The sequence below is a fragment of the Microcaecilia unicolor genome, chromosome 4 (assembly GCF_901765095.1).
Source record: "Microcaecilia unicolor chromosome 4, aMicUni1.1, whole genome shotgun sequence".
NCBI lineage: Eukaryota > Metazoa > Chordata > Amphibia > Gymnophiona > Siphonopidae > Microcaecilia > Microcaecilia unicolor.
In genome coordinates, this window is record NC_044034.1 from 125,036,234 (window position 1) to 125,048,458 (window position 12,225).

General features: G+C 40.1%; 1 protein-coding gene across 1 annotated transcript in view; it reads right to left on the bottom strand.

The window, feature by feature from the left end:
- Positions 1–1,875: 1,875 nt before the first annotated feature.
- KLHL1 (kelch like family member 1) overlaps positions 1,876–12,225 on the bottom strand; it is a 683,807-nt gene continuing 673,457 nt past the window's right edge. Inside the window, exon 13 of the mRNA XM_030202420.1 lies at positions 1,876–2,066. Within this exon, the coding sequence (XP_030058280.1) occupies positions 1,876–2,066 (191 nt within the window). The remainder of the gene's footprint in view (positions 2,067–12,225) is intronic.

The window sequence follows — 12,225 nt, forward strand, 5'->3', positions numbered from 1 at the left end:
GATATAACAGAGGGAAGCCTATGAGAGCTGGTGCAGGCAGTGAAGATGAATCATTGCAGCGAGCAGGATGATTCTGAGGTAGACTGTGGAGGAACATGGAGGAATGGGGAGATTCAGAGAGGGATCCAAAATACAAACCAGGGGGCAGGTGCTGGCCTTTGGGATTGGGGGGTTGGGAAGGACACATGAAATGCTGAGTTAAGGTGTGGGGGGGGGGGGGGGTTGGAAGTGCCTCCCCAAGTTAAATGTGGTCCCACCCAAAATGATTGGTCTGGGTACCCTATTTAACAAGTAGTTTCCTGAAAAGTAGCTAGTGGAAGAAAGAGGTATTTAGCTTAGCAGAGGGACTGGAAGGATGTATCATGGAAAGATGAACCACACACAGATTGACAAGAAGCAACATAGTCAGGTGGAATTACATTACATAAACAAGCAGAAAACATACCAGACAGAAATCAGACCTAAATTAGAAGACAAAAAGTCACAACTACATTAATCAAAACCAATGGCAGAAAACATATAAGCTTTCAGGCATTTTCTAAATAAGAGATAAGACAAAGTTGATCTTACAAAATTTGGCAGCAAATTCCAAATCTTAGTGGCTAAATATTTGAAAGAAGAATCTAAATAATTTTTTAGCTTAACCCCTCTGCAGCTTGGAAATGACGTGTTGAAAGCTTGAGCCAATCGAAAGTACTTGCTAGATCTTAGTAAAAGACAATGATTTTTTGTTTTCATCACCTAGCAGGGGATTTAAAAACAAAACATGCAATCTTAAAACATATACAAGAGGAAACTAGAAGCCAATGGAACTCTCTAAGCAAAGGAGATACTCTCTCAAATTTGCTCTTTCTAAAAATTAGCTTTGTGGCTGTGTTTTCGAGCAGCTGTAATCTCTACAACAGCTTTCCAGCAATATCTCCATATAAAAAATTGCAATAATCCAGGTATGGCAACAAAACTGATTGGGCAACATTTCTAAAGCTTTGAATAAGGAGAATAGAACTAAAAGGTCTAAGCTGTCAAAGCTGAAAATTAAACTTAAGTGAATTGATCTGATCTTACTACTACTACTACTTATCATTTCTATAGCGCTACTAGACATATGCAGCACAGTACACTGAACATGTAAGAGCCAGCCCCTGCCTAATGGAGCTTACAATCTAATCAACACAGACAAACAAGACACCCAAGATTTTATATTTGTTTTCAGTCTCTAAAACCTCCTTTTGTGGTAAATAATCAAAGAAGTGGGTGGGCACCAAATGTTCTCCCCCCCCCCCCCCCCACCAGCACCAAAGAAATCTCAGCTGGCAGGAAAATGCTTCTTTCCACCTTGGCAATCTGCAGGAGGCATGCACTGAAAACTGAGCATGCGCAGGTGCCAGTATTGTGGAGAGTAGAATTTTGTTACTATCAGGGGAAAGTCTTCAGCTGGCAGAGCTTGGGATCTCCACCAGCTACCGCTAAACATGTGCTACTGTTGGGTGGGCCTGAGCTCTAAGTGGGTGGGCCCTGGCCCACCCAGGCCCACCTGTGGCTACGCCACTGCTCCAAACCAGACCACCTTGGTTTTCTGTCTATTAAGTCTGAGAAATATTTTATAAGCCTAAGACTCTACCAGAGAAATATTTTTCCTGTATTTTCAAAATTGTTCAGTACTGAACACAGAAGAAATACCTACTCAATCATATTGCCAACACTATGCCATTTACAGAGAGAGCTGTCAATTACAGATGAATATTCATCATATATATCAAGGCTCAAGAATAAATTCCTCTCAAATCTGATGGGATGATTTGAAAACTATGACCATGATTGGCTATGCATTGCTTCTGCACTTGATTCTCGCTTCAAAAAGTTAATCTTTGTTCTTCAAGGTGAATGACAATCTGTTTGGGATGCCATTAAACTAGAACTGATTGATTTTTCTGTGGCATCTTCATCTGCTTCTTTATCAGCATCTTCATCTGCTTCTTCTTGTCCATCTTCATCCAAATCTTTATCAAACTCAGTCAAATCTTCAACATTATGCTTTAACTTACCCAATGACTCTGATGATGAAACTACTCCCACGGATGTCACATTTGAGTTAATTGTTTTACAGAAGTGAACTAGTTATTACCCATTTATCATCTGCCATTGATTGATGGGCTGCTAAATCAGCAGCATATCTCAACCTTGGACTGATTGCTAGACGTTACTTGTGTATACCTGCCACTACTGTACCATGTGAATGTCTTTTTCATGTTGCAGGCTTTATAAATGTCAAGAAGAGGTCTTCTTTTGTACCAGATTAGTTTCTTTAAGCAACTGGCTATAACCTTTTGAGACAGAGGAACTTGTTTTGAATTTTGAGACATCTGCACTAATAGATCACAAGTCTAGAATATTTATTCAGCCATAATCTGCTAGAGTTTTTAAAAAAATGTTTAATATTGTTTGTTTTAAACTACACCAATTGATTTATACCTAATTTCAGGATTTATTTATGTCTTACATTGTCATTTTTTCTTTAAAAATGTAGTTATTTTTCAATAGCTAACAAACAAAAAACAGCAAATATGTTAATCACAGTTAATCATTACCTTACAACATGATTAATCACAATTAAAATTTGTAATTAATTGTCTAACAGCCTTATTTAAAAACTTTGCAAACATTGTAACATTCCTGTACCTGAAAAGCATTGGGACCACGACTCTAAGAATTGTGGAGAATGAAGAGGTTTATTTTATTTATTCAAAAATACTGTATGTGCAACTGCTACTCAGGGTAAAAAAAAACCCATCTAGGTGATTCATATTGTAAAACATTATTGGTTTACCATAATAACCAATCCTTCAACACAAGAAACATACATCACAGACATGATAAACAGTTCTATACTTCTCATAGCCATGCTTATTGGTGATTCAACACCCTCAGACCTAATCACTCTTAAGGCAGGTTTCCTGAATCAAGCTGCACCTGTATATGCTAGGTCTGGCACCAATGTGTCATATGCACAACTAGACTCAGAGTAGACTCTGCTCAAGCACGGTGGGTTCAATCTTCTGCCCATACCTGCACTGAGGCCATCAGTCAGTGAAGATGTCAAAACAGTTGGTGAATGGTAGCATTAATGACTAACCAAATAAAATTCCTTGGGGCACCAAGGAGTGCAATCTAACTTTATTAGTTACTATTATTAAAACATTTATCACCTCCCTATTACTAAAGTTTATGGTGAAGTATAAAGAAAATGCGATAATCATAAATATTTTCAATAGCAAAATACATAAACAATATAAAAATTTCAGGAATATAAAATATAAGTAGGTATAAAATATGTCTCTCCCCCTAAAAAAAACATAAAAATCACAATACTTGCAACTGATTTCCAACGCTTGCTCAAAAAGATAAGGCTTAAGCCCCTTATGGAACATCACCACATTCTGCATTGAGCACAGTTTGGAAGAAGGATCATGCAATGAAAATGTCCACATTCACATTACATTTTATTTTCCAAACATCAATGATGAATCAACAAAACTATTACTTAAACAAGAACATATGGGATGAAGAAAAGAGTACAAATGCAACAAAAAGAGGGATAAAAAGGTAAGCAATATTGCCATGATTTAAAAATAAAAAGCAAAACCTTATATTTAATGCCAAACTTTACCAGAAGCCAATGCAAGTAAGCTAAGAGCTTTGGTTTTCCATTTGACCATATCACACAAAAAGGAAGAAGTAAAAAAAAAAGAAAAAAAGAAAAACAAACAGTCTTCCCTAGCTCCCAGGTTTAGCAGTACTTGGCATACAACTCCTGTCTCATTAAGAAAATGCAGAGTTTGCATTCACATTGCTGTAATAACTCAAACATATCCTGTGTCTCTGAAATCATGCTAGAACAGCATACTGACCTAATATCTGTCATAACTCATAAACAGGCAGAGACAAAATTAGCATTTCTCATTTACCTGCAATTTTGAGAAAACCAATCTAAGAGAATTTTATGAATATTTGAGTAATACAATAAAAATCCACACAGAGTACAGATTTTAATTTGCACTAAAAGTTAGACAGTCCCATTTCTCTGCTGCTGTTCTTGATTTGTGGAATATATTACATCCTATCATAGTACAATGGAACAATGGAATGATTACCTTAGAATGCTTCTTCATGATTTGCATGTGGAATTACCAGCTTTACAGGTGTAAATGGCATCTACATTTAACTCATGTAACTTGGAAAGGCTACGATTTACACGCTACTTGCCGTGATGTACTTTCATATTCAGTGCAAATCTATAAATTGGTGCCTCAGTTTAGGTGCCCTAATGCTGTACACTTACCCGCTAATTCTATAAATGGACTAGAAATGCGTGTACAAATTTGGGTGTATGCCCAATTTGCGTTTGCATTCTGTAACGTACTGTGCATAAATTCTAATGCATGCAGACAAAAAGGGGCATGATTATGGGCAGGGAAATGGGCATTTAGGGGGCATTCCAAAATTTATGTGCACTTTTATAGAATATGACCTTCTGCGCCTAAATCTACATGCCAGGATTTATGCCATGTTTTTATTAGTATAAATGGAGATGCATAGTTTTATGTGCTAGGATACCGGCTAAGCATATTCTATATACCGCGTCTAAATCTAGGCACAGCTTATAGAATACACTTAGGTGGAAATATTTTCCGCATCAATTTTTCAGGTGCCATATATAGAATTTGGCCCCTAGTGCATAGTAACTTATGGAACTTTGTAAGGCTAAGATCCCCTTTTACAAAGCGGCGGTAAGCCCAACGCAGGCTTACTGCTCACTGAAAAGGAAGTGCTGCCGGGCTACCACAGCAGCCCAGCAGTACTTCCCACACCCAGTGCACTGTCATATCCAGTGCAACAAAAATATATGTATTTTTCTAGCACTGGTATGCACCCAGCGGTAATCGGGCAATGCCATGTGCTGCCCGGTTACTGCTGGGTTAGCACGGGATCCCTTACCACCACCTCAATGGATGGTGGTAAGGGCCCCCCCCACAAAAAATGGCCGAGCAGCAAGTGCTTTACTTGCCACATGGCCATTTCCTACAGAAAATCAAGACCTACCTTTTACCTGCTGTGGGAAAAGGGGGCCTCAGCGCACATCAAAAACACACGCTGATGCCAGTGCAGGCCCCCTTTTGCCACAGCATGGTAAAAGGGGCCCTCAGTGCTTTGAAAATGAGCCCCATAGGCACCTGTCAATTAATGGTGCCTCTGCCACCTATAAGTGGTGCATATCTATAGACACCAGTTTATAGAATTGCTCCAATTGTATTTTATATGTTTACAAATTCCAAAAACTAAGAAAATTTGAATAAGTAGTTTGTGGGTGTCTCTCAAATATAAAATATTTAAACAAAATGGAACCTCAAATCTCCCAGTAGAGGAAAAATACAAATGTATCAAGAACCCGCTATCGATTTAGGAGTCCGTTTATATCATTGGTTCCAGCAAGGAAAACAAGGGGGAAAAACCAATCAGTTGCAAAAACTCACTATAAGTGAGAAAATCAAGTGATTTAAAAAACCCTGTCCTCCTTGCTAATTTACCCAATGAGAAACACCAAACTACACTGAACTGAATTAATCTCAAGTAATTAATAGAGGCTGCATAAATCTAATCCTAAACTCCACACAACCCTCCTGGTAACTTCAAGTTTCATCTAAATCCCATGTAACAATCAATAGTACTTAGCTTGAAAAACATGGGAAAAAATCCTAACCGTACCGGTAGGGGAGAGGTGAGTCAGCAGTCTCTTGTTTCCTGGTCCCCGTCTCTTGTAAAATCCTTCAACAAGTGCACCTTGTTTCGCCAAAACTATGGCTGCTTCAGGAAGGATGCAGGAACTAATCCAAAAGAAGGTTCAACACGATCACAAAACCTGAGCTCCAGTCGCTGAAAACACAAAAATGGTGCAGAGGGAATTGACTCCACCGACCTGATAAATCCCAGAATGTTATGGGTAAGCCAATCAGATAGGAGGATACATTCCCCTATCAACTCAAATGGCCCCTCCTCTGCAAGTGAAGAACAATCAATCTAATAATAAGCATTCCATTCAACGTTTCTGTTAAGACCCTTAGGTTCTACTGTATTAAGTGCATAAATCCACCGTTGTTCCTTACGCCACAAAATGGTTTTAATATCCCCCCCTCTCTTACCCAGTGTCACTTGGTCAATGACCATGCATTGTAATTGATCAAATTGATGTTTAGCCTGGACACAATATGTTTACAAATAAAAGTTCCTTTGATAATCTATTCTTGTTGGCACCTGCTTGCTTCACTTGCTTCATTGTGCAAAGTAAGGGAAGACAGATTTGTGCTAATTTTAATGGACTCAACTTTATATTTAACTGTCTCTTTGTTTATGATCACAAATGGTTTATGTTTACCATTAAAATTGGACTGCTTGAGCTTTGCCCAGAACCTGCACGTTGGTAACTTCCATGTGCTCTTTCCAGGTGAATCTTTGTAATTTTTCTGTCTGGAACATGTTGGTGACAGATTTCATCCACAATTCTAAAGAGATCTTTCTTAGTCTCCGATATGCCTAAGATTCTAATGATATATTTTGGCAGTTTTCAATATCATCTTGTTTTAATTGAGTTTCCTTACACATGATCTGCAACTTATGGAGCTAAATTTGTAGTACAGCCACTGCATCAATTTGTTCCCCAATATTTATTTTATTCTGTGAGATTCTGTCATCTAATGGCTTCATTTTGGATTTGAGATCTGTTACAGCCTTATGGATGCCAAGTTGAATCAGCTTTATTTGACTCTAATTCCAGAATATCAGATTTTGTGACTGGAAAATCTGAGCTTGAAGGATTATGAGAAATTTCATTCTGATTCATTGCATCAGGTATGATTATTGTGCATGTTTCTTCAAGAGAGATGGTCTACAAAATTTTGCTAAGATTTCAGGGTATGTTGTTTTATTCACTATACAGCTCTACCAATACCAAATAAATAGTTGAGATCCATTGGACTGAATTCAATAAATGTTGCCTAAAAATCAGTGCTCTTCTATAAACGGCACTCAAAGTTAGGTGCCGCTTATAAAATAGTGCTTAGCACCAGGAACTGCAACTACTTTTAGGTGTGACCATTTACACCAGCGAAACACTGGTGAAAATCTCCGAAGCACCGATCCTCTTTATTCTATAACAGCAAACAAAGTTGAAAAAAATTGTGCATGCAAATCTGGTCATATTCTACATTTGTGCTTACAATTTAGTTACTTAACAAGCCAATCAGAACTGATAATTGCCACTTAACAAGCGATTATTGACACTAATTGGCATTAATTAGAATTTATGCGCACAACGTGCTAGGCATATTTTGTAAAGTGGTGCGCATAAATTCTAATGCATGCTGCTAAAAAGGGACATGGCTATGAGTGAGCCATGGATGTTCTGAAAAACTACGCTCAGGGACATAGCATACACCTGCACTGCGCCTAACTTAGGCGTCAATATTTACACCAAGCCTTACGTGGCATAAATGGATGTGCCTAGATTTAGGTGCATCCAATAGAACAGACAGTATTGTTTTGTAATATGCAGGGACATACAAAATAAAACAACGTCAGTCCCAGGCACCTAATCATCTAAATATCATATACTGGCAGAGTATGCAGTATATGAAAGCCTTTTTCATTCAATCTTTAGTCCCACTCTCCACAATTTTCTTTATGACAATTTCAGTATTTTGATAAAGAGGATCATCAGAATTCACAGCATCAATGCTGCCTGCTGATACAACTTTCACAGAGCAGTGATATGCAAATCATCATCGATCCACATAAAAGAAAATTCTAAGAATACTCCACTTATTTCAAAAACTTTTATAGTTGTGGCATGTATTAGTTGTGGCATTTAAGAACAGTCCAGCAAAGCACTCAAAATATCATTAATCACATTGGCTTCCATAGTATTACTTAACTGGTGGCTAATTTCAGCGCTGAGAGATCCTCCACCGACATGGCCAGGTTTCGTATCTTCATCAGGAAAGAGATTCAATTTCCAGTGGCCATTTTCTCTGTATGGGAGAAGTGTGCTCTTGCTGGAAATTGAACCTCTTCCCTGTTGAAGATACCCTGAGGATCCATACTTAAAGAGGACTTTAATAGCACTCCTAGTACTTTAATCATTTTATCTATTTAAAAACAAGAACCATCCAACATTTTAACTGATGCAGGAATACACTCGTGATTCAGACTAAATCATAGTAATTTACTTTTCTCTGTATTAAGTTTAAGATGACATTCTGATGACCATCGTTTAACTTTTTCAATAGCCAATATAGTTAGGTGTGGACGAACAGGAAGCAGCAGTAAAATATCATCTGCATAAGAGTAGATTTTCTCACCCAGGGGCCCTTATACTAAGCCACGGTAAAAAGTGGCCTGTGGTAGTGTAGGCATGTGTATGGGGCACGCGCTGGGCCAGTTTTTACCACATCTACAAAAAAGGGCTTTTTTTAATGGGATGGGAAAAGGGCCTGCGGTAAAATTGAAACCAGCGCGTGCCCAAAACTGGCCTGAGCCCTTAACGCCACCCATTGATTTAGCAGTAAAGGCTCACAAGCTACACGCACTATGACCGGTCGGTGTGTGCTAAGTGCCAATTATTGCCGGAATCAGAGTGTGTAGGAGGAAATAAATAAATAATTCATCCACATGTTATGGGCATGTGCCAAATCTGAAATTACCGCCAGGAGGGTGTGCTGGCCTGGTGGTAGTCTCATTTGGGCATGCACTACACGTTTGTAGACACTACTGTGGCTTAGTAAAAGGGCCCCCCAATGAGCTCATATAAATATTATATAAAAGCAGAGAAATTGGAGACCCCTGAAGAACTTCACATCAAGGAGTCCAAAAGAGAAACGAAATTCCATCTTTAATGACTTTATATCGTTCGTAGTTTAGGAAGTCCTCAAGCAACTGTAGAACATAACCTGTCACGCCATACTCAGCTCTCTGTTCAACAAAAATGATGATTATCAGTATTGAATGCCACTTATGCATCAAATTGTAGTAACATTTTATTTATTTTTTAATTTATTTATTGCATTTGTATCCCACATTTTCCCACCTATTTGCGGGTTCAGTGTGGCTTACAATACATTGTATTGATGGAAGTACAATTTGTTACAACTCGATTATGGTTACATTGTGAGGAGTAAAGTGAAAACAAAGTCTACGTATCGCAAGGGAAATAGAGCAATGGAACAGAACAATGGAATAGTGGAAGAACAATGGATACTGATAGGATTACAGAACAATAGAGAACATCACTTGTTCCCCCCCCCATACTCAATACAATCAATAATGTCTGGTCCTGTGAAAGTTCCTAAAATCATGTTGAGATGGTAACATATTTAAATTAATAATAAAGTCTGAAAGTTGAGAGACCACTGAAAACTCAATGTTTTGTCAAAAGGGATACTGGCCACTGGTCTAAAACTCGATGGCTGAGAAAAATTTAATCCTGATGTTTTGGAGATGAGGGTTAATACAATATCTCCAAGCAATGGAGGAAACCAGGTACAATTGAAAATCAGATTCACTATATAAGTTAACCAACCGCCTTATTTTCGAAAGTGATAGCCGGCCATCTTCTGACACAAATCGGGAGATGGCCGGCCATCTTCTAAAAGCGGCCAAATCGGTATAATCGAAAGCCGATTTTTGGCCGCGTTTAACTGAACTCCGTCGCGGAGCTGGCCAAAATTGACGAGGCCGTGTCGGAGGCGTGGTGAAGGTGGGACTGGGGCGTGGTTATGGGCTGGACAGAAATGGCCAGCTTTCGTCGATAATCGAAAAAAATTAGCCGTGTTTAGCGAACATTTAGGTCACTTTCTTTGGACCTTTTTTTTTCACGACCAAGTCCCAAAAAGTGCCCTAAATGACCAGATGACCACCAGAGGGAATCGGGGATCACCTGCCCATACTCCCCCTGTGGTCACCAATCCCCTCCCATACTAAAAATATAAAAACATAAACCTTTTTTGCCAGCCTGTATGCCAGCCTCAAAAGTCATACCCACCTCCATGAGAGCAGAATGTGTTGTATGGGCTTTTCGGGGGGGGGGGGGGGGTTGGGGGGGGTCAGCTCCCAAAGTAAAGGAGCTATGCACGTGGGAGCTTTCTGAAGGCCACCGCAGTGACCCCTAGGGTGGCCGGTTGCTGTCCTGGCATTTCAGGGGGGCCATTGCACTGAAAATACTAGCTCCTCCCACGGCCAAATGCCTTGAATTTGGCCGGCTTTGAGATGGCTGACATAACTTTCCATTATCACTAAAAAAAGAAACCAGCCATCTCAAACCCCGGCCAAATCCAATGCATTTGGCCGGTTAAAACAGTATTATCCGTTTTCGATAATACAGTTTCGGCCAGCTTTAGTGCTGTGCCTAAAATAGATGGCCGCCAACCCATTTCAATATATAACAAATCAGTATATGTTCTTTCTTATTCCACTGCTTGCACTGTTTTATTATGTCAGTAATACAGTATTCTTGGTTTACCTCATGTAAACCATGGGGCTGGGGCTGGGGGTGGGGATGGGGTGGAGACTGCAGGGGGGGTGGGCCCCTCATCATCCCCCTCAAGGGGAGGCATGTAAGCCACATTGAACCTGCATCCAGTGGGAAAATGTGGGATATAAATGCTACAAATAAATATATTATGTTTGGTACCTCTGCCTTTCCCACTCATGGCAGATTTGATGCAGCTTACATATTATATACAGGTACTTATTTGTACCTGCGACAATGGAGGATTAAGTGACTTGCCCTATGCCTGCAGTGGGAATTGAATGCAGATTGCCAGGACCAAAGTCCAGCACCCTAGCCACTAGGCCACTTCTCAGCAATACATATGCCCTGAATGTCTTTTCCACATTATTCAACACAGTCCTACAATCCTCCATAAGTATGGAACAACAACATTTCTACATTCTAGCCTGCAAACTATTTTCAAGGTGGCCACAGGTAGGTGCCTACTGAGCCCTTAAGTCATAATGAGAGAAAGGGTTTATTGTTACAGTTCCTACTCCAAATTACCTGCAGGTGGCTATAACCTGGTGGCTGGAGTGGCCTAGTGGTTAGAGCACTGGTCTTATAATCCAGAGATTGTGGGTTCAAATCCTGTCTGTTCCTAGTGACCTTAGACAAGTCACTTAACCCACCATTACCTCAGATGCAAACTCAAAGCCTTCCTGGCACTGAGAAACATGCAGAGTACCTGAATATAACTCACTGTGAGCTACTACTGAAAAAGTTGTCATCAAAATAAAAAATGCATATTTATGTGGCCTTCTGTACCTGTTATATTTCATTGCAATTGTGATGAAGTAAACATCCATCTAATGCTTTTACCATTGTTTTCCCTTTTCTCCTCAGCACTATATACCATTGCTCAATGTGAAAAGATGAACCAGCTGTTTGTAGCTCCTTCCTTGCCCTCACCAATGAGGATTGGTTGTGGGTAAGGGTGTCTGGCGATCACAGAGCAAACATTGTCTATGTGCTACCTATGGGTATCTGCTAGTTTCTACTTGGCAGATCACTAGTGCTAGACAACATACCTATTATTTACCCAACTCTGTGCTGTGGGGCTTTATGGTAAGGAGGGGGGGGGGGAGAGTCTGGATGGGCATTTGTGTTCCTCAACAGAAACGCCCACCCAGCCTCCCCCCTTACCATACAGCCATGCAGTTTGGTTGGAACAGGTGGCCTTCTGTATGGCCACACATCACACCTATGTACCAACGTTTATCTGTCACAGGTCACCTGTCAAGCAATTCATATTGCTGCCTCCTCTCACATCAACCCCAGCATTTGAAAATATGTAGTGCACAAAGAGAGACACACACCCTGTTATATCAAAAGTATCAAATGTGTATTCAAATGTAACAATGCAATCAAACTGTACAATATTTCCCCCCCCCTCTCCCCAAATGTCCCTCAATGGTGCCCACGTCGTCCACCCGCAATGGCCGTGCACAGCAGGCTAATGAGCAGCACCAGGAGCACTCTTACTGCGCTAAGGTGCTGCTCATTAGCCTGCTGCATTGCCCCCATCTCCTGCCTCATTGCTGACACCTCCTGCAGCAACTGGGTTTGGCCATCAACTAGTTGCTGCAGGAGGTGCAGTACTGGGACAAGGGATGGGGCTGGGGATG